We start from the raw sequence: 20605 nt of genomic DNA on the forward strand, positions 1-20605 counted from the left end.
TTTTTCTTGTCTTGTCTTTTTTGTATGGGCAGGCAATGGGAATTGAACCCAGGTCTCTCGCATGACAGGCAAGAATTCTGCCCCTGAGCCACCATCGCACCACCCAAAATATAACATATACTTTTTGTACACAAAAAGCAAAAGATCATTTTAAAAAGGAGCAATAATTTTCAGAGTGCATTTTAACAAGTATTACAGAACAGATTTCAAAGTCTGGTATGGGTTACCATTCCACAACTTCAGGTTTGGCTGTCTAGCCTCTCCAAAACTCCAGAGACTGAAAGAAACATCAATATAGTGATTCTGCAGTCATACTGATCTGTTAAATTCTATCCTCTTTTTACAACTCTTCCTCCTCCTTTGATCCTAGTCCCAATCTACAGGGGTCTTTTGGGTAATGCCCATTCTGACTTTTTCACATTGAAAAGGGTGTCGACAATATGGGATAGAGGGATGGGATTAGTTGATATTCTTGGAGAGACTAGCCCCTCTGAATTTCAAGATTTATCTATCCTAGGAACTCCTTAAACGTTATAAGTTTCAGAAAAGTAAACTTACTGCATGAAACTTTTATAGAGTCTCAGTTAGAGCCCTAGGTATTCTTTAGAGTTAAGAAGAATGATGTAGGTTGGTGTTTGGCAAACCATGGCCATTAGCAATATCTAGCTGAATCTTGCATAAGAGTAGCCTCCAGAATAGCCTCTCACCTCCATTTGACTTTCTTAGCCATTGGTACCTTATTTTGTTACATTTCTTTTCCCCCTTTTGGTCAGGTCAGCATTGTCAATCATACAGTGTCAGGGTCAGTTTTATCCCTGAGAGTCATGTCCCATATTGCCAGGGAGACTTAATGACCCACATACGGTGGAGAGTAATGATTTCACCTAGAGTTGGGCTTAGAGAGAGAGAGAAGCCACAACTGAGCAACAAAAGAGGTTCTCTGAAAGTAACTCTTAACATAATAATAGGTAGGTTTAGCTTCCCCATTACAGAAATAAGTTTCATAAGAGCAAGCTTCAAGATCAAGGGCTTGGCCTATTAACTTGGGAGTTCCTTATGTTTGAGAAAGTATCAGGGATTTCCCAGGTGGGAAAGTTTAATAGTTTCATATTTTTCCTTCCGTCCCTGAAGGGATTTTGCCAATAGTTTAAAATTGTTTGTCTCTGGAATATATCTGGGTATTACATTAAGCTATATAGAATTGCATGACCTCATTCCCAATTCTAGATTCCATGTGTTTAGGCTGTTTAACTGAATTGGCCAGATAGGTTAAATTAGAAAAAAAAAACTTCTCTTCCCTTGGTTTCATATAGTAAGTAAAGTTCTAAAATACAGACAATATCACCCTTTGCCTGGTACTCTGGGTACCTTAGTCTGAACCAGACCGGCTTCATTTTTTATCTCTAATTGAAGACTGATCTCTTTTTCAGTTTCTTTAATAGTTGCTGTATGTAGGAATAGTCAGCATTTATTTTCATATCTGCTTTACAGCTTGTGAATGTGATTAAGATGAACGTGTATTTTACAAATGCAGCTAACATGAAATTGATCAAGTTTTGGCATTTCTGACCTACAAGGCTGAGGAATAGAGCCTGGGACATGATGACTCCACCACCGGAGCAATGAGGCCCAGCCCAAGCAAAGAGCTAACCAGCTTTCCTGGCTAATTCTTCTCTTTCACTATTCAATAACAAGCACCTCCTTCCAGTCAACAGTATTTGGTATATTCTGTATCATATGAGATTGAGTGTACTCGATAATGTCCAGATGCAGCCCAGAAAAATCTAGACCAACTGACTGCTTGTTTCATGGGGGATCACACTAGGCAGAAGTAAAGGAAAAAACATTTTCCTATTCAATCCTATTTCAGCTTAGTGACAAAACGTGAGCTTGGCTCTTTTTTTTTCTGTGTGCCTGCAGACTGTGCGCATTCAATTACTCAGGCTTACCAGTGTCTGGGGTTTTAGGACATGGGGTTGGAGATCTGATGCCATCTACAACTGCCATCTCATCCCAGGCCTCCTGATTATCAGCCTCAGTACTGCTCTGCCCAGTCCTGAGGATACCTGTGGTCTCCTTGAAGGTCCCTATGGCTCTGACCGCAGTTCGAGCCCTCATTAGAGAATCCAGCTCCTCATAAAAGGGGCATGTCCCAGGTGGGTAGCTGCTCTTGGCTTTCCGGTAACTTCGAAGGAGGTTTTTGAATCTGTAGCGACACTGCTCCAATGTCCTCAAGAAGCCCTGTGCACACAGCCGCTCTGCAATGGCCCGGTACACCTGGCTATTCTGGTGACAGGTGCGAAGCTTTTCAGAGAATGGAGACTCGCTGAGAATTGTCAGGAAAGCCTTGGTCTCCTCGTAGCCCCAGTGCACACCTGCTGTCAAGAGTGAAAAGTTCAGAGCTGTGAGACTTAATGAGATCTGCCTAGGTCAACTGGGATCAGGGTTACCTGCCCTGATAAATACCTAGAACACAGACATCTCAGAAACTGTCCAGGTGCCTGGATCATCATCAAAGAATATACCCTTGCTTTTCAGGGAGGGTCCTAGAAAAGACAACCACAGCTTCCCCATCCCCACTCCCTTCTAAGACTTTCTAATTAAAATTTAATTTCTCAGCTGAAGGGAAGGGCTTAGGGGGTCATATTACACCAGATGACTCTACCCTGGGGCTTCAGCTGACTGGTTCAGAGAAAGGGAAATTAGAATCTAAGAGATCTTTATATCTGTTCAATAAATATCCTCTGCTTACTAAAACTAAATCTCTGCCTAAGAGACAATAAACATTAAGCACTCATTAAATCAATTTCAAATTCCTGGATATTCCAAGGTATTCGGGTTTCCTCTCAAAGATACCTGATATCTCCCTGGATCACTTTCAAATTTCTCTTCAGGGTACACCTCATTTGGAACTGAGGTATTCTGGGTTTGCCTCACCTCTCCTATGCAGACTCAGCTACTACCACAACCACCATAAGCCTATACAGTATTGAGTTAGAAAGGCTTGGGTTCAAATTCTGGCTCTATTACATTAAGGATCAATAACCTTAGGCAAATACTACTTAATTTCTCTGAGCCTGTGGCTTCTCTGCTGTAAAATGAGAATAATGCCTACCTACTTCATAAGGTTGTTGTGAGCATTACATGAGCCAACAGCCATTGAATGTATAATACCAGAATCTCAAAATATATTACATACCACATTAACACAGGCCCCTGCCACAGCATATGTGTACATCTCTCCAAATGGCCTTTAAGAAGGAATGGTCTTACCTTTCCAATATGTTCTCCAGACCCTGTCTCGGGGTCATGCACACAGTAGGCATGCAGTAAGACTTGTCTGGTCTTAAGCAGCCAAGATCCCAGAGTATATTTCTCTCTCCTATGGAAGTCTCCTAGCTGACTCTCCTGCATCCAGGAAACCTGGTCATATGGTATCTCCCACCTCTCCTCCATTCTTCAAAGTTGTGATCCTTAAGTGATTCAATACTGGCTACAGAACAAAACCCAACATTTTCCCTAATGTTTAAAAGCCCTGAAACATCTGGTTCCATTAAGCTATCTGACCTAATCACTTACTCCTAAATAATACATACCCTCACTCTTGCCAAGCTGTTCTTTGCTATCCTCCTAATACACACCATGCATTCTTGACCCCAAGGTCAACAATAGGGGAATGGTCAAGGATAATATGGTAAACCATCAATAGAACACCCTGCAGCCAATAAAACAGACTATTATGAAGACTATGCTATGGAGACACTGACTATGAAGACTTGTCACTGTCACAAAGCTATTAAGTGGCAAAGCCAGGAGTTGAACACACGTGGACCAACTCCAGGGTCAAGAATTTGGTCCATCCAGGGTCAGGACTCTTGTTGACTACTGATACAGCTTAAGACAGGCACTCATTCATCTGCTCACCAAATACTTTTCAAGTGCTCACTTTGTACCAGGTACTGTGCAAGCATGTTGGATGCAAAGAGAGGACATAGTCTCTACCTTCAAAACTAGTTACACACAAAGGTGTAGTGCTAATGGGAGGGTGGCGGTTAATGTATTATGATTATAGTTATGTAAAAGGGATGTTTGTATGACAACTAATACAAGAATGGAACACAGCAAAATGGAAACGGTTTGTCCTGGATAGTAGGATTCTGAATAATTTTTTCATTTTTTGATGTTCACTATTACTGTTGTATTAAATTTTTTTTAAAGGGGGCAAATAGTCCATTTAGAAAGAAGCTAGAATCCTGATTTATAATTAACAAACACTGTGGAATGTATGGAGCCCAGAATTTAGTCTAATGCCTTCAGCTACATTATTAGGAAAGATTTAAGATTAGTTCAACATACAGGAACCCTCAGTTCTGTGTTAAAGAGTCCCAGATTAGAATAAGGACACCTGGATTCTAGTCTTGGCTTGACTGCTACTAACAAAGAGACTTTGGAGACACTATCCACTCCCTCTGGGTCTTATTTCCTCTATCCATAAACATGGGTAGTTGCTAATACAGCCTCCAACATCCTTTCCAAATCTAATACTCTCTGATTTGCTCTTTCTCCTTAGTCAAGGTCTAGGCTGTCAGTGGAAATCTGTATATAGGACATGGGCCCAGAGGTTATAAGATTCTGAAGTTATCCTCAAACCCCTTCTTTCTTTGTGCTATGACATTTTTTTTTGGGGGGGGGGATGCATGTTCCAGGATTCGAACCCGGGTCTTCCATATGAAAGGTGAGCATTCTAACACTGAACCACCCACGCACCCCTATGACATTTTTTATTGGAACCAGGAAACCAGGAACATCATCTGCTTTTTATCTGTTGTTGTTCTATTATAATAAGCCCAAATCAAGGGGAAGGGGTGCATGTGATGATAAAGGATAGTACGAAGTTGCCTTGTGATGATGGTACAGTTAAGTACCTTGATTGTAGTGGTGGCTAAACAATACTATACAAGTGATAAAATTACATACAGCTACATACACACATTCACAAATGAATGCTTATCTAACTAGTGAAATTTGAATAAGTTCTATGAATTGTACAAATGTCAATTTCCTGGCTTTGTTATTGTACTATAGCTATACAAGATGTTAGCACTGAGGGAGGCTGAGTGAAGTGTGCATAAGCCCTCTTTAAAAATATCCTTACAATTCTGAGTCTATAATTATTTCAAAATAAAAGGTGATGAATAAAAAATAAATAAAAATTAAAAAAAAAATTTTTAAGTGATGGAGCCATAATTTGAAGGTAGGTACTCCAGCTTCAGGGCCTGTGTTCTTAAATACTATGCCATGATGCCTCATAGTTTTGATGAAGACATTCATGTAAGATGAAAATAAAAATAAAACTTAAAGAACATTTTTTTTTAAGGACAATGCAGGATCAAACCTTAAGACACACAAGGGGGTTTCAAATAATGATGCAACAGAGTCCAAATGAGGATGTCCTTTCCTCTTTCATGGAGAAATGAAAAAGGGCATGGTCTATTCTTGGTTCCCCTGCAGGTCAGTAATGCACCGCAGGGAGGAAGCATGGTAGAGGGAGGCCACGAAAAACTGGCAGGAAGGAGTCCTGGGTTCTGATCCTGCCTCTACCCCTGTATCACTGTATGTCTTTGGACAAGGCTCTTCACCTCATGGGCTTTTGTGTTTTCACCTTTATAATATCTGGGTAGTTCCCAAACATCAATTGTTCAAGTATACACTATCATGATTTCTATCATATCTGTCAAATATTTCACTTGATATCTTTCCCTAATTTACTATCTATGAAAATCACAGGCAGATGTGCTAGCTATATATATATTTTTCAATACATGAAGGAAAACACAAAATTAAAAGGTCGCTCATATAACACCTAAGATTATCTCCAAACTACCAGGGATTTAGCTCTTGAATGTCCCTTAAGGTTTTAAAATTATAAACTTCTATAATAGCAAAACTCAGAGATTTTATCATAGCAGAAGAGAGTAAAAATTTGAGGATGACCTAAGGAACTGAACACCTCAGTCCAGCAGCATCAATCCAGGCTTAGAGTCTGTGTTCTGACCTCAAAGAGTGGAAATTTGGCTTGACAGTAGTGTTGGAATCTGGAAGGGATTAAATCCCCATGGTCTTACCAATACGACTCTGGAACAGAGGTGGGCCCCTTAGTGTCCTGGGCTCCTGGACGGACTCATCAGTGGCCAGATCAACACCATTACAGTCTGTTTCCTCGGGCTCCCAGCCTCCTTCCTCTTGCTCATCCTCCTCTGCATCACTATCTCCCAGCCTGGGGAGTGTCACAGCCTCTCCTGGGCTGTCTGTGACTCTGATGGCTGTTCGAGCCCTCACCAGAGCCTCTAGCTCCTCGTAGAAGGGACAGGTCCCTGGTGGGTGGCTACTTTTGGCTTTCCGGTAATTTCGTAAGAGGTTTTTAACCCTGTAGCGACACTGCTCTAGTGTCCGCAGGAAGCCCCGTGCCCTCAGCCGCTCTGCGATAGCCTGGTATACCTGGCGGTTTTGGTGACAAGTCCGGAGTTTTTCAGAGAAAGGAGACTCACTCAAAATCGCCAGGAAAGTCTTGGTCTCCTCATAGCCCCAGTGAACACCCGATACTTTCATATCCTCCACATCCCATTGGTATTGCTGTTCCCAGGTTCTTGAGTCCTTCCAGGCCAATGCCTGAGCTGGTCTGGCTTCCTCATTATCCAGGCTGTAATCTCCCGCTGTGTTCCTTTTACCAGAATTTATAGGGCTTAGACCCCAAAATTCTGGTCCTTGCTCTTGTTGGGAAGTGATATTTGGTTTTGAAACTGGAACTCCTACACAAAAGGAAGAAGATAAATGACTGAGTAGAAATGATGAGCAGAGTGTTTTGCCCCAAATATCCCTGAAACTAGATATCGTTACCCAAATTTACTATCTGTGAAATCAGTCTGGTGCACTAGGTAAAATTTTTCTAATACACATTAAAAGAAATATATGGGAGGAGTTTCAAGATGGAGCTTAGTGAGGTGTGGAATTTTTAACTGCTGGGGCCACATCAGTGACCAGACACACAGCATACACTAGTCTGGACAAGCTGCACCAGCTGCGATGCCACCCAGAACTGTAAGTCCCCCAAACTGCAGAGGCCAGTGCCCCTCCCCAACAGGCTGATTCCGGGAGGGGAAAGGAAAGAGAGTTTACTAGCAGCAGGGGCTTAACTCAACCAAGCTCCAATTGCAGAATTAGCAAATCATGACTACTGAAAATAGGCCCCCAGCTCAGACAAACCTCAAAAAAGTGCTAAAGTTACTAAGAGTTTTTGCCCCGGCATGGAGGGGGTAGGCCTGATGTGGGAAGGAAAAAAACAGAGGCTTATTGGTCTGGACAACACAAAATACTTGAAAAGGGCTGGACCCTAAAAAAAAAATAAAGGAGGGCACATAGAACCTACAGATACACAGAGCAACATACCAACTTAAGCTCTTGATTAACAAACCGAGGAACAAGGGCCCTACTCTGAAAAGGATTTTTTTTTTTTGCTTTGTTTCTACTACTTAACAACTCATTAGATAGAATTGCAAGGCTTCTCAGACTCCAATTGCCCCAAGCAAGGGCGGAATTAAGCATGTCTAAGAGATGAAAGTGACTGGTCAGGCAAATGGGGTTAATTTCCAGGAGGCTATGCTTTCCCCAGGAGAGTGGTGGGGCCCAGCTCAGGTGGAATTCCTCCCTCAAGGAATTCAAACCCTAGGGACTAGAAAACTGAAGCAATTAACGCCAGCCTACAATATCTCCCTTGTCTCAACCACATCGAACAGGGAGAGTCTGCTAAAGTTAGAGGCACCACATCACTTTACACTGGTGGGAAACCACAGTCAGAGAAGCACCATATACTGGGCAGGACAGGAAAAACAGAGTCTAGAGGCTTCATAGGAAAGTCTTTCAACCTGCTAGGTCTAACCCACAGGGAAAACTGATGCAGGTGACTCTTTCCTCCTGATAGGAGGCCAAGTCCGGTCTGGGAAAATCTGACTGGAGTGTATAATATCTAAGTAGACCATCATTTTTTTAAAAAAGGGTCCATACAGGTAGAGCAAGAAAAAGAAAAACAAAAACTGAAAAATTTTGACCTGTTAAACAAAACCTCTGCTAGAGGTCAAGAATAAGCTGAACTGAGTATCGAAGAACCCACAGAGACCAAAGCCATCCACAAGAAAATCCTAGGTAAAAGAGTGAAAACAATCTGCAGAATAAACTAATTAAGGAAATCAAATGCCTAGATGCCAGCAAAAAATAACAGTTCATATTAAGAAAATTGAAGATATGGCCCAGTCAAAGGAACAAACCAACAATTCAAATGAGATATGGAGTTGAAAAAACTAATTCAGGATGTTCTAATAGATGTAGAAAATCTCATTAAAAATCAAATCAATCAGTTGAGGGAGGATATAAAGAAGACAATGGGCAAAAAGATAAAAAAGAATAGAAAGTCTGAAAAAACAAATCACAGAACTTATAGGAATGAAAGGCATAGAAGAAGAAAACAACAGAAACCTATTACATTAGATTTGAAGAGGCAAAAGAAAGGATGAGTGGACTGGAGGACTGGACATCTGGAATATGACACACAAAAGAAAACATAGGGAAAAGAATGGAAAAACATGAGCAGGGACTCAGGGAATTGAATAACAACATGAAGCATATAAATATACATGTTATGGGTATCCCAGTGGAAAAGAGAAGGGAAAAGGAGGTGAAAGACTAATGGAGGAAATTATCACTGGAAATATCCTAACTCTTATGAAAGACATAAAATTACAAATCCAAGAAGTGCAGTGCACCCCAAACAGAATAGATCCAAATAGACATACTCCAAGACAATTATAATCAGAATGTCAGATGTCAAAGAGAAAGAGAGAATTTTGAAAGCAGGAAGAGAAAAGCAATCTATCACATACAAGGGAAACCCAGTAAGACTATGTGTAGATTTCTCAGCAAAAACCATGCAAGTGAGAAGACAATGGGATGATATATTTAAGATCCTAAAAGAGAAAAACTGCCAACAAAGAATTATATACCCAGCAAAACTGTCCTTCAAAAATGAGGGTGAAATTAAACCATTTTCAGACAAAAAAAAAAATCACTGAGAGAATTTGTGACCAAGAGATCAGCTGTGCAAGAAATACTAAAGGGAGCACTAGAAAAAGATAGGAAAAGACAGGACAGAGAGATGCAGAGAAGAGTATAGAAATGAAAACGATAGTAAAGTTAAAGAGAAAAAAAATAGATATGACATAAAATCAAAGAGACAAAATAGTAGAAGAAAGTACTGCCCTTACTTTAAATGTTAACGGATTAAATCCCTAATCAAAAGACAGGCAGAATGGATTAAAAATGGGACCCATCTACACACTGTCTACAGGAGACTCATTTTAGACCCAAGGCTAAACACAGGTTGAAAGTGAAAGGTTGGGGAAAGATATTCCATGCAAGCAATCAGAAAAGAGCAGGAGTAGCTATACTAATATCCAACCGATTATACTTAAAATGTAAAACAATTAAAAGAGATAAAGAAGGACACTATGTATTAATAACAGGAACAACTAACGAGAAGATATAACAATCATAAATATGTATGCACTGAGCCACAGTGCTCCAAAAAAACTAGAGGCAAACAGTGAAAACAATGATAATAGTTGGAGACTTCAATTCCCTGCTCTCATCAATGGATAAAATATCTACACAGAGGATCAGTAAAGAAACAGAGAATTTGAATAATACAATAAATTAACTAGACTAAAACTATAATTGTCTATAAATAAACTAGACATTTATAGGCCATTACATCCCACTATAGCAGGATGTATCGTTTTCTCAAGTGCTCATGAATCATTCTCATGGATAAGACCACATGCTGGGTCACAAAGCAAGTCTCAATAAATTTAGAAAGACTGAAATCATATGAAATTATGAAACGCTTTCTCAAATCATAAAGGAATGAAGTTGGAAATCAGTAACAGGCAGATGCCAGAAAATTCACAAATATATGGAGGCAAAAAACACTTTTTTAAATATATTTTTATTGACAAAACAAAACAACATACAAACATGAACATTCTTAACATATGAACATTCCATTCTTGGTGTATACTCAATGACTCACAATTTCATCACATAGTTATATATTCCTCACAATGATCATTTCTTAGAATATTAGCATCATTCCAGAAAAAGAAACAAAAGGAAAAAAGAAACAATTCATACATAGCAAACCCATTATCCTTCCCTCTTACTGATCATTAGTATTTCAATCTACTCAATTTATTTTAACATTTCTTCCCCCATAATTTATTTATTTTTAATCCATACTTTTTATTCATTAGTCCATACAGTAGAAAAAGGGAGCATCAGACACAAGGTTTTCTCAATCATACAGTCACATCGCAAAAGTTATATCATTATACAATCATCTTTAAGAAACATGGCTACTGTAACACAGCTCTACAGTCTCAGGTACTTCCTGCTAGTCTCTCTACTAAAGCGTAAACTAAAATCAGGATATCTATATAATGTGTAAGAATAACCTCCAGGATAACCTCTCGACTGTGTTCAAAATCTCTCAGCCACTGACACCTTATTTTGTCTCATTTTCTCTCTTTCCCTTTTCAGTCAAGAAGGTTTTCTCAATCCTTGATGCTGAGTCTCAGCTCATTCTAGGATTTCTGTCCCACATTGCCAGGGAGGTTTACATCCCTGGGAGTCATGCCCAGTGTGGAGGAGGAGAGGCAGTGACTTTGCTTGCCATGTTGGCTGAAAGACAGGCCACAACTGAGCAACAAAAGAGGTTTTGTGGGAGTGACTCTTAGGCCTAATTTTAAGTAGGCTGAGCCTATCCTTTGTGGGGATAAGTTTCATATGAACAAACTCCAAGACTGAGGGCTCAGTCTATTGATTTGGTTGTCCCCACTGCTTGCAAGAATATCAAAAATTCTCCAAATGGGGAAGTTGAATTTTCCCCATTTCTCACCACACCCGCAAGGGGACTTTACAATTATAAACAACATGCTCTTAAACAACCAGTGGAGTCAAGGAAGAAATTACAAGAGAAATCAGTGAATAGCTCAAGGCAAATGAAAATGAAAACATAACATATCAAAATTTATGGGATGCAGCAAAGGTAGTCCTAAGAGGAAAATTTATTGCCTTAAATGCCTATATCATAAAAGAAGAAAGAGCAAAAATCGAGGAATTAACTGTTCACTTGGAAGAACTAGAGAAAGAACAGCAAACTCACCCCAAAGCAAGCAAGCAAAAGGAAAGAAATAACGATGATTAGAGCAGAAATAAATGAAATCGAAAACATGAAAACAATCACGAGAATCAACGAAACCAGAAGTTGGTTCTTTGAGAAAATCGATAAAACGGATGGACCCTTAGCAAGGGTGACAAAATATAAAGACACAGAGAGAGGATGCAAATAAATAAAATTAGAAATAGAAGAGAGGACATAACCACTGACCCTGCAGAAATAAAGGAGGTAATGAGGGGATACTATGAACAACTTTATGCTAATAAACTAGACAATGTAGATGAAATGGACAATTTCCTAGAAAGGCATGAACAACCAACACTGACTCAAGAAGAAACAGACAATCTCAACAAACCAATCACAAGTAAAGAAATTCAATCAGTCATCAAGAAGCTCCCAAAAAAGAAAAGTCCAGGGCCAGATGGCTTCACATGTGAATTCTACCAAACATGCAAGAAAGAATTAGTACCAATCCTGCTCAAACTCTTCAAAACAATTGAAGAGGAGGGAAGGCTATCTAACTCATTCTATGAAGCCAACATCACCCTCATACCAAAGCCAAACAAAAATACTACAGGAAAAGAAAATTACAGACACATCTCTCTAATAAATACAGATGCAAAAACCCTCAACAAAATTTTTACAAATCGAATACAGCAGCATATTAGAAGAATTATACACCATGACTGTGGTTTGAAAAGATGTATGTCCCCTAGAAAAGCCATGTTTCAATCTAAATCCCATTTCATAAAGACAGAATAATCCCTATTTCAAGACTGTATGTTTGAAACGGTAATCAGATCATCTCCCTGGAGATGTGATTTAATCAAGAGTGGCTGTTAAGCTGGATTAGGTGACAACATGTCTCCATCTGTTTGGGTGGGTCTTGATAAGTTTCTGGAGTCCTATAAAAGAGGAATCATTTTGGAGAATGAGAGATTCAGAGAGAGCAGGGCAGAACAACATAGCCACGAGAAGCAGAGTCCACCAGCCAGCGACCTTTGAAGGTGAAGAAGGAAAATGCCTCCCAGGGAGCTTCATGAAACAGGAAGCCAGGAGAAGAAGCTAGCAGATGATGCTGTGTTCAGAATGTGCCCATCTAGATGAGAGAGAAACCATGAACTTCATCAGCCTTCTTGAACCAAGGTATCTCTCCCTGGATGCCTTAGATTTGACAATTCTATAGACTTGCTCTAATTGGGACATTTTCTCAGCCTTAGAACTGTAAACTAGTTACTGCAGTTTACTAGCAATTGTAAACTATAAACTGTAAACTCATTAAATTCCCCTTTTTAAAAGCCATTCTGTCTCTGGTATATTGCATTCTGGCAGCTAGCAAACTAGAACAATGACCAAGTAGGATTCATCCCAGTTATGCAAAGATGGTTCAGTATAAGAAAATCAATTAATTGATTTTCTTGATTTTCTTGATTTTCACTATATCAATAAATCAAAGCAGAAAAACCATATGATCATTTCAATTGATGCAGAAAAGGCATTTGACAAAATTCAACATCCTTTCTTGACAAAAACATCCAAAAGGATAGAATTAGAAGGGAACTTTCTCAACACGATAAAGGGAATATATGAAAAACCCACAGCTAACATCATCTTCAATGGAGAAAGACTGAAAGTTTTCCACCTAAGATCAGAAAAGACAAGGATGTCCACTATCACCACTGTTATTCAACATTGTGTTGGAAATTCTAGCCAGGAAGTTCCAGCAATGAGGCAAGAAAAAGAAATACAAGACATCCAAATTGGAAAGGAAGAAGTAAAACTCTCACTGTTTGCAGATGATATGATACTATATGTTGAGAACCCTGAAAAATCCACAGCAAAACTACTAGAGCTACTAAATGAGTCCAGCAAAGCGGCAGGGTACAAGACCAACACTCAAAAATCTGTAGTGCTTCTATACACTAACAATGAGCAATCTGAGGAGGAAATCGAGGAAAAAATTCCTTTTATAATTGCAACTGTTCTAGTATGCTAGCTGCTGGAATGCAATATACCAGAAACAGAATGGCTTGTAAAAAGGGGAATTTAATAAGTTTCTAGTTTACAGTTCTAAGGGCGAGAAAATGTCCCAATTAAAACAGTATATAGAAATGTCCAATCAAAGGCATCCAGGGAAAGATACCTTGGTTCAAGAAGCCCGATAAAGTTCAGGGTTTCTCTCTCAAGTGGAAGGGCACATCGCGGACACAGTCAGCAAGTTTCTCTCTCATTTGGAAAGGCACATGGTAAATGCAGTCAGGGTTTCTCTCTCATCTGGAAAGGTACATGGCGAACATGAAGTGATCTGCTAGCTTCCTCTCCTGGCTTCCTGTTTCATGAAGTTTCCTGGGAGGCATTTTCCTACTTCATCTCCAAAGGTCACTGGCTAGTGGACTCTGCTTCTCATGGCTGCGTTGTTCTGCTCTCTCAGAATCTCTTTCATTCTCCAAAATGTTTCCTCTTTAATAGGATTCCAGTATACTAATCAAGACTCTACCAAATAGGTGGAGACATGCCTCTACTTAATCCAGTTCAACAACCACTCTTGATTAAATCACATCTCCAGGGAGATGATCTAATTACAGTTTCAAACATGCATTACTGAATAGGGATTAGAAGAAATGCTGCCTTTACAAAATGGGATTAGGATTAAAACATGGCTTTTCTGTACATACATCATTTCAAACCAGCACAGCAACCAAAAGAATAAAATGTTTAGGAATAAATTTAACTAAGGATACAGAAGACCTACACAAAGAAAACTACAAGAAATTGCTAAAAGAAATCACAGAAGGCATAAATAAATGGAAGGGCATACCATGTTCATGGGTTGCAAGACGAAATATAGTCTTATATTTGACATTAAGATGTCAATTCTACCTAAATTGATTTGGGATTCAATGCAACACCAATTAAAATCTCAAAAACTTACTTTGCAGAAATAGAAAAATTAATAACCAAATTTATCTGAAAGGGCCAGTTGCCCTGAATACCTAAAAATATCCTGAGAAAGAAAAATGAAGTCAGAGGTGTCACACTACCTGACTTTTTAAGGCATATTATGAAACTACAGTGGTCAAAACACCTTGGTACTGGCATCAAGATATATATACTGACCAATGGAATCAAACAAGAGTGTTCAGATATAAACCCTCTCATCTATGGACAACTGATCTTTGATGAGGCAGTCAAGCCAACTCATCCAGGAGAGAGCAGTCTCTTCAATAAATGGTGCCTGGAGAACTGGATATTCATATACAAAAGAATGAAAGTAGATCCATATCTCACACCTTATACAAAAATTAACTCAAAATGGATCAAAGACCTAAACATGAGCTGAGACCATAAGACTTTTAGAAGAAAATGTAGGGAAATATCTTATAAATCTGGTAATAGAAGACGGTTTCCTAGATCTTACACCCAAAGCATGGGCACTGAAGAAAAAAATAGTTGAATGGAAACTCCTCAAAAATAAACACTTTTGTACATCAAAGAACTTTGTCAAGACAGTAGAAGGGAAATCTATGCAATGGGAGACAATATTTGGAAACCACATATCAGATAAAGGTCTAATACTCAGAATATATAAAGAGATTCTTCAACTCAACAACAAAAAGACAAATAACCCAATTAAAAAATATGCAAAAGGGTGGGGCCAAGATGGCAGCTTAGCAATGTACATGTTTTAGTTCATCCTCCAGAACAACTACTAAATAACCACAAACAGTACAGAACAGCTCCTGGGGCCACGTCAGTGACCGGACACACAGCGTACCCCAGTCTGGACCAGCTGGATCGGCTGTGAGCCTCCCCAGAACATGAGCTCCCCAAGCCGTGGCAGCCGGCGCCCCTCCCCCTACAGGCTGCTTCCCAGAGGGGAAAGGAAAGAGACTTTACCAGCAGCAGGGGCTGAGCCCAACCAAACGCCAACTGTGGAATTAATTAACAAATTCTGACTACTAAAAATAGGCCCCCAGCTCAGGTGAACCTGGTCAAAGCAGAGGTCACTCATTTTTGCCCTGGTGTCAAGGGGGCAGGGCTGATGGAAAAAGAAAAAAAGAAAAGAAACAGGTTTTTGTGGCTGTATTTCTACAAAGGCTTGACTGCCTTTGGATACAGTGGAAGGACTTCTCAGGCTGCAATTGCCCCAGGCATAGGCAGAAACAAGCTCGTTTGAGGGCTTGTCTGGAGCCTGTGCCTTCCCCAGGGGAGGGGTGAAGCCCAACTCGGGTGGAGTCACTCCCTTAAGGAATTCAGACACCAGGGCTTGGTAATTTGAAGTAATTAAAAACAGCCTACAACCTCTCCTCTGTCTCCACCATGCCCCCAGCAGGGAGAGTCTGCCAAAATTAAAGGTACCACATCATCTTATGCTGGTGGGACCTGCAGGCAGACAAGCACCACATACTGGGCAGCATAAGAAAAACAGAGTCCAGAGACTTCACAGGAAAGTCTTTGAACCTGCTGGGTCTCACCCTCAGGGAAAACCGATGCAGGTGACTCTTGCCTCTTGAGAGGAGGCCAGTTTGGTCTGGGAAAATCCAGCTGGGGTCTATAATACCTACATAGACCTTCCTAAGGGAGGGGGGGAAATGCACCATACAAGCAGAGCAAGAAACAAGAAAACAAGAACTGAAAAATTCTCCTCTGTTAAACAAAACCTAAGCCAGAGGTCAAAAAAAAGCTAAACTGAATTGTCAAAGAACAGATAGGCAACAAATTCATGCAGCAAGAAAACCCTAGGTAAAAGAAGTGAAAGCAATCTCCAGAATAAAGTAATTAAGGTAATTAAATGTCTAGACGCCAGCAAAAAATAACAAATCACACCAGGAAAATTGAAGATATGGCCCAGTCAAAGGAACAAACCAACAATTCAAATGAGATACAGGAGCTGAAACAATTAATTCAGAATATACGAACAGACATGGAAAACCTCATCAAAAACCAAATCAATTAATTCAGGGAGGATATAAGGAAAGCAAGGAATGAACAAAAAGAAGAAATCAAAAGTCTGAAAAAACAAATCAGAGAACTTATGGAAATGAAAGGCACAGGAGAAGAGATGAAAAAACAATGGAAACCTACAATGGTAGGTTTTGAAGGCAGAAGATAGGATTAGTGAACTGGAGGACGGAACATCTGAAACCCAACAAGAAACAGAAATTATAGGGGAAAAAATGGAAAAATATGAGCAGGGACTCAGGGAATTGAATGACAATATAAAGCGCACAAATATACATGTTGTGGGTGTCCCAGAAGGAGAAGAGAAGGGAAAAGGAGGAGAAAAACTAATGGAGAAATTATCACTGAAAATTTCCCAACTCTTATGAAAAACTTACACATCCAAGAAGTGCAGCGTACCCCAAACAGAATAGATCCAAATAGACATACTCCAAGACACTTATAATCAGAATGTCAGAGGTCAAAGAGAAAGAAAGGATCTTGAAAGCAGCAAGAGAAAAGCAATCCATCACATACAAGGGAAGCACAATAAGACTATGTATAGATTTCTCAGCAGAAACCATGGAAGCAAGAAGACAGCGGGATGATATATTTAAATTACTAAAAGAGGAAAACTGCCAACCAAGAATTCTATGTCCAGCAAAATTGTCCTTCAAAAATGAGGGAGAAATTAAAACATTTTCAGACAAAAAAATCACTGAGAGAATTTGTGACCAAGAGACTAGCTCTGCAAGAAATACTACAGGGAGCACTAGAGACAGATATGAAAAGACAAAAGAGAGGGTGGGCCACAGTGGCTCAGCAGGCAAGAAAGCTTGCCTGCCATGCCAGAGGACCCAGGTTTGATTCCTGGTGCCTGCCCATGTAAAAAAAAAAGAGAGAGAGGTGTGGAGAAGAGTGTAGAAATGAAGACTATCAGTAAAGGTAAAAAGAAGGAAAATTAGATATGACATATAAAATCCAATAGGCAAAATGGTAGAAGAAAGTACTACCCATACAGTAATAACACTGTTAGTGGATTAAACTTCCCAATCAAAAGACACAGACTAGCAGAATGGATTAAAAAACAGGACCTATCTACACGCTGTCTACAGGAAACACATCTTAGACCCAAAGATAAACATAGGTTGAAAGTGAAATGTTGGGAAAAGATATTTCATGCAAATAACAACCAGAAAAGAACAGGAGTAGCTATACTAATATCCAACAAATTAGACTTCAAATGTAAAACAGTAAAAGAGACAAAGATGGATACTATGGATTAATAAAAGGAACAATTCAGCCCAAAGACATAACAATCATAAATATTTATGCACCAAACCAGAATGCTCCAAAATACATGTGGCAAACACTGAAAACACTGAAAAGAGAAACAGACACATCTACCATAATAGTTGGAGACTTTAATTCCCCACTCTCATCAATGGACAAAACATCTAGACAGAAGATCAGTAAAGAAACAGAGAATTTGAATAATACAATAAATGAGCTAGACTTAACAGACATTTATAGAACATTACACCCCACAACAGCAGGATACACCTTTTCCCAAGTGCTCATGGATCATTCTCAAAGATAGACCATATGCTGGGTCACAAAGCTAGTCTCAATAAATTTAAAAAGATTGAAATCATACAAAACACTTTCTCAGATCCTAAAGGAATGATGCTGGAAATCAGTAATAGGAAGAGTGCCAGAAAATTCATAAATATGTGGAGGCTCAACAACACACTCTTAAACAACTAGTGGGTCAAGGAAGAAATCACAAGAGAAATCAGTAAATATGCAAGGCAAATGAAAATGAAAACACAACATATCAAAACTTATGGGACGCAGCAAAGGCCATGCTAAGAGGAAAATTTATTGCCCTAAATGCCTGTATCAAAAAAGAAGAAAGAGCAAAAATCAAGAAATTAACTGTCCACTCGGAAGAACTAGAGAAAGAACAGCAAACTAACCCCAAAGCAAGCAAAAGGAAAGAAATATCAAAGATTAGAGCAGAGGGCCACGGTGGCTCATGCCTGCCATGCCAGAGGACCCGGGTTCGATTCCTGGCGCCTGCCCATGTAAAAAAAAAAAAAAATGATTAGAGCAGAAATAAATGAAATTGAGAACATGAAAACAATTGAGAAAATCAATAAAACCAGAAGCTGGTTCTATGAGAAAATCAGTAAGATTGATGGACCCTTAGCAAGATTGACAAAAAGAAGAGAGAGCATGCAAATAAATAAGATCAGAAATGGAAGAGGAGACATAACCACTGACCCCACAGAAATAAAGGAAGTAATGACAGGATACTATGAACAACTTTATGCTAATAAATGCAACAATGTAGATGAAATGGACAACTTCCTAAAAAGGCATGAACAACCAACTTTGACTTGAGAAGAAACAGACAACCTCAACAAACCAATCACAAGTAAAGAAATTGAATCAGTCATTAAGAAGCTCCCCAAAAAGAAAAGTCCAGGACCAGATGGCTTTACATGTGAATTCTACCAAACATTCCAGAAAAAATTAGTACCAATCCTGCTCAAACTCTTCAAAACAACTGAAGAGGAGGGAAAGCTACTTAATTCATTCTACGAAGCTAACATCACCCTCAGACCAAAGTCAGACAAAGATACTATAAAAAGAGAAAATTACAGACCAGTCTCTCTAATGAATATAGATGCAAAAATCCTCAACAAAATCCTAGCACATCGAATCCAGCAACACATTAAAAGAATTATACTCATGACCAAGTAGGATTCATCCCAGGTATGCAAGGATGGTTCAACATAAGAAAATCAATTAATGTAATACACCATATCGACAAATCAAAGCAGAAAAACCACATGATATCTCGATTGACGCAGAAAAAGCATTTGACAAAATTCAACATCCTTTCCTGTTGAAAACACTTCAAAGGATAGGAATAGAAGGGAACTCCTCAAAATGATAAAGGGAATATATGAAAAACCCACAGCTACTATCATCCTCAATGGTGAAAAACTGAAAACGTACCCCTAAGATCAGGAACAAGACAAGGATGTCCACTATCACCACTTTTATTCAACATTGCGTTAGAAGTTCTAGCCAGAGCAATTACACAAGAAAAAGAAAAAGAAAAAGTCACATCTGTTCCTGAGTTCTGTTGTTTCTAAATTATAAGATGCTATGTTCTTGGTATGTGACCTGCTGGTTCCCTGGAACATTGATTATCTTAAAATCAACATTGCTCCATACAGCAACTGTTAAAGAGGTCAAAGGAGAGTTCAGACTACAGTTGGAGATGAGAATGAAATGGATCTCGTTTGGACTAGGGTGAATCAGAATGCAGGATAAAGGATGATATTGTCTGTATTTTAAAACATCAACTTCTAAATGAGATCAAAGGAAGAGATGGTTATTTGGCACAAAATTTAAACTTTCTCTAGCACACTGTATAATTTAACTTGTCTGATCAGTTTACTTAAACAAACTAATTACATGGAATCTAGAATAGGGAATGAAATCTTATTATTCTGTACAGGTTAATGTAATACCCAGACACATTCTAGAGCAGTGTAGGCAGATAATAAAAAAGTATTTGAAAAGACCCCATGAGGGACTGGGGTCTTTTTTTAAATAATAAGGAACTATTAAACTTTCCCACCTGGAGAATTCCTGATACTTTCTCATGCATTAGGGGTCTCCCAATTTAATAAGCCAAACACTTAATCTTAAGGCTTGCCCTTATGAAACTTACTTCTGTGATGGCAAAGCTGGGTCTATTTGTAATTACTCCTAAGAGTCCCTACAGAAAGCCTCTTTGTTGCTCAGATGCAGCCTCTGTCCTTAGCCAACTCTACAAATAAACTCACTTGCCACCCCCCTATGTGGGAAATGACTCCCAGGAATACAAGCCTCCCTGACAATGTGGGACATGATTCCCAGGGATGAGCCTGGCCCTGGCACTGTGGGATGGAGAATACCTTCTTGACCAAAAGGGGGAAGAGAAATGGATGAAAATAAAGTTGGGTAAGAAATTTCAAATAGCGTCAAGAGGTCATTCTAAAGGTTACTGTTATGTGAGCTCCAGCTAGATATTGCCAACTAACACAGTGTGCCAAGTCCCAACCAACAGTATTCCTAAAGGTCCTAAGGGTGCTCTAGGTTCTAAGTCTCTGTAAAAGTTTTTCTTAGTAAGTTTATTTTTCCCTGAAGATTGAAAGGAAGATCAAATGAGAGGGGGGAGGTGTAACTGAGAAATTAGGATGTAACAAATGACTATGACTACTGACTCATTATAGCCTGTCTAGTGTTTTAGAATAGCCAGATGGAAATACCTGAAGATGTTGAACTGTAATCCAGTAGCATTGTTCTTTGATAATGATC

At 39.3% G+C, this 20605-nt stretch overlaps 1 protein-coding gene across 8 annotated transcripts in view; it reads right to left on the bottom strand.

Annotated features, from left to right (window-relative positions):
• ZSCAN20 (zinc finger and SCAN domain containing 20) overlaps positions 1 to 20605 on the bottom strand; it is a 61459-nt gene that overhangs the window by 6846 nt on the left and 34008 nt on the right. For 6 of the 8 annotated variants that reach the window (XM_077150399.1, XM_077150398.1, XM_077150394.1 and 3 more), the window contains 2 exons: positions 6126 to 6809; positions 1950 to 2378 (listed from right to left, as the gene is read on the bottom strand). In XM_077150399.1, the coding sequence (XP_077006514.1) occupies positions 1950 to 2378; positions 6126 to 6809 (1113 nt within the window). The remainder of the gene's footprint in view (positions 1 to 1949; positions 2379 to 6125; positions 6810 to 20605) is intronic. The other 2 variants (XM_077150396.1, XM_077150397.1) reach the window with 2 other exon arrangements.

Source organism: Tamandua tetradactyla, chromosome 2 (genome assembly GCF_023851605.1).
Source record: "Tamandua tetradactyla isolate mTamTet1 chromosome 2, mTamTet1.pri, whole genome shotgun sequence".
Lineage (NCBI taxonomy): Eukaryota > Metazoa > Chordata > Mammalia > Pilosa > Myrmecophagidae > Tamandua > Tamandua tetradactyla.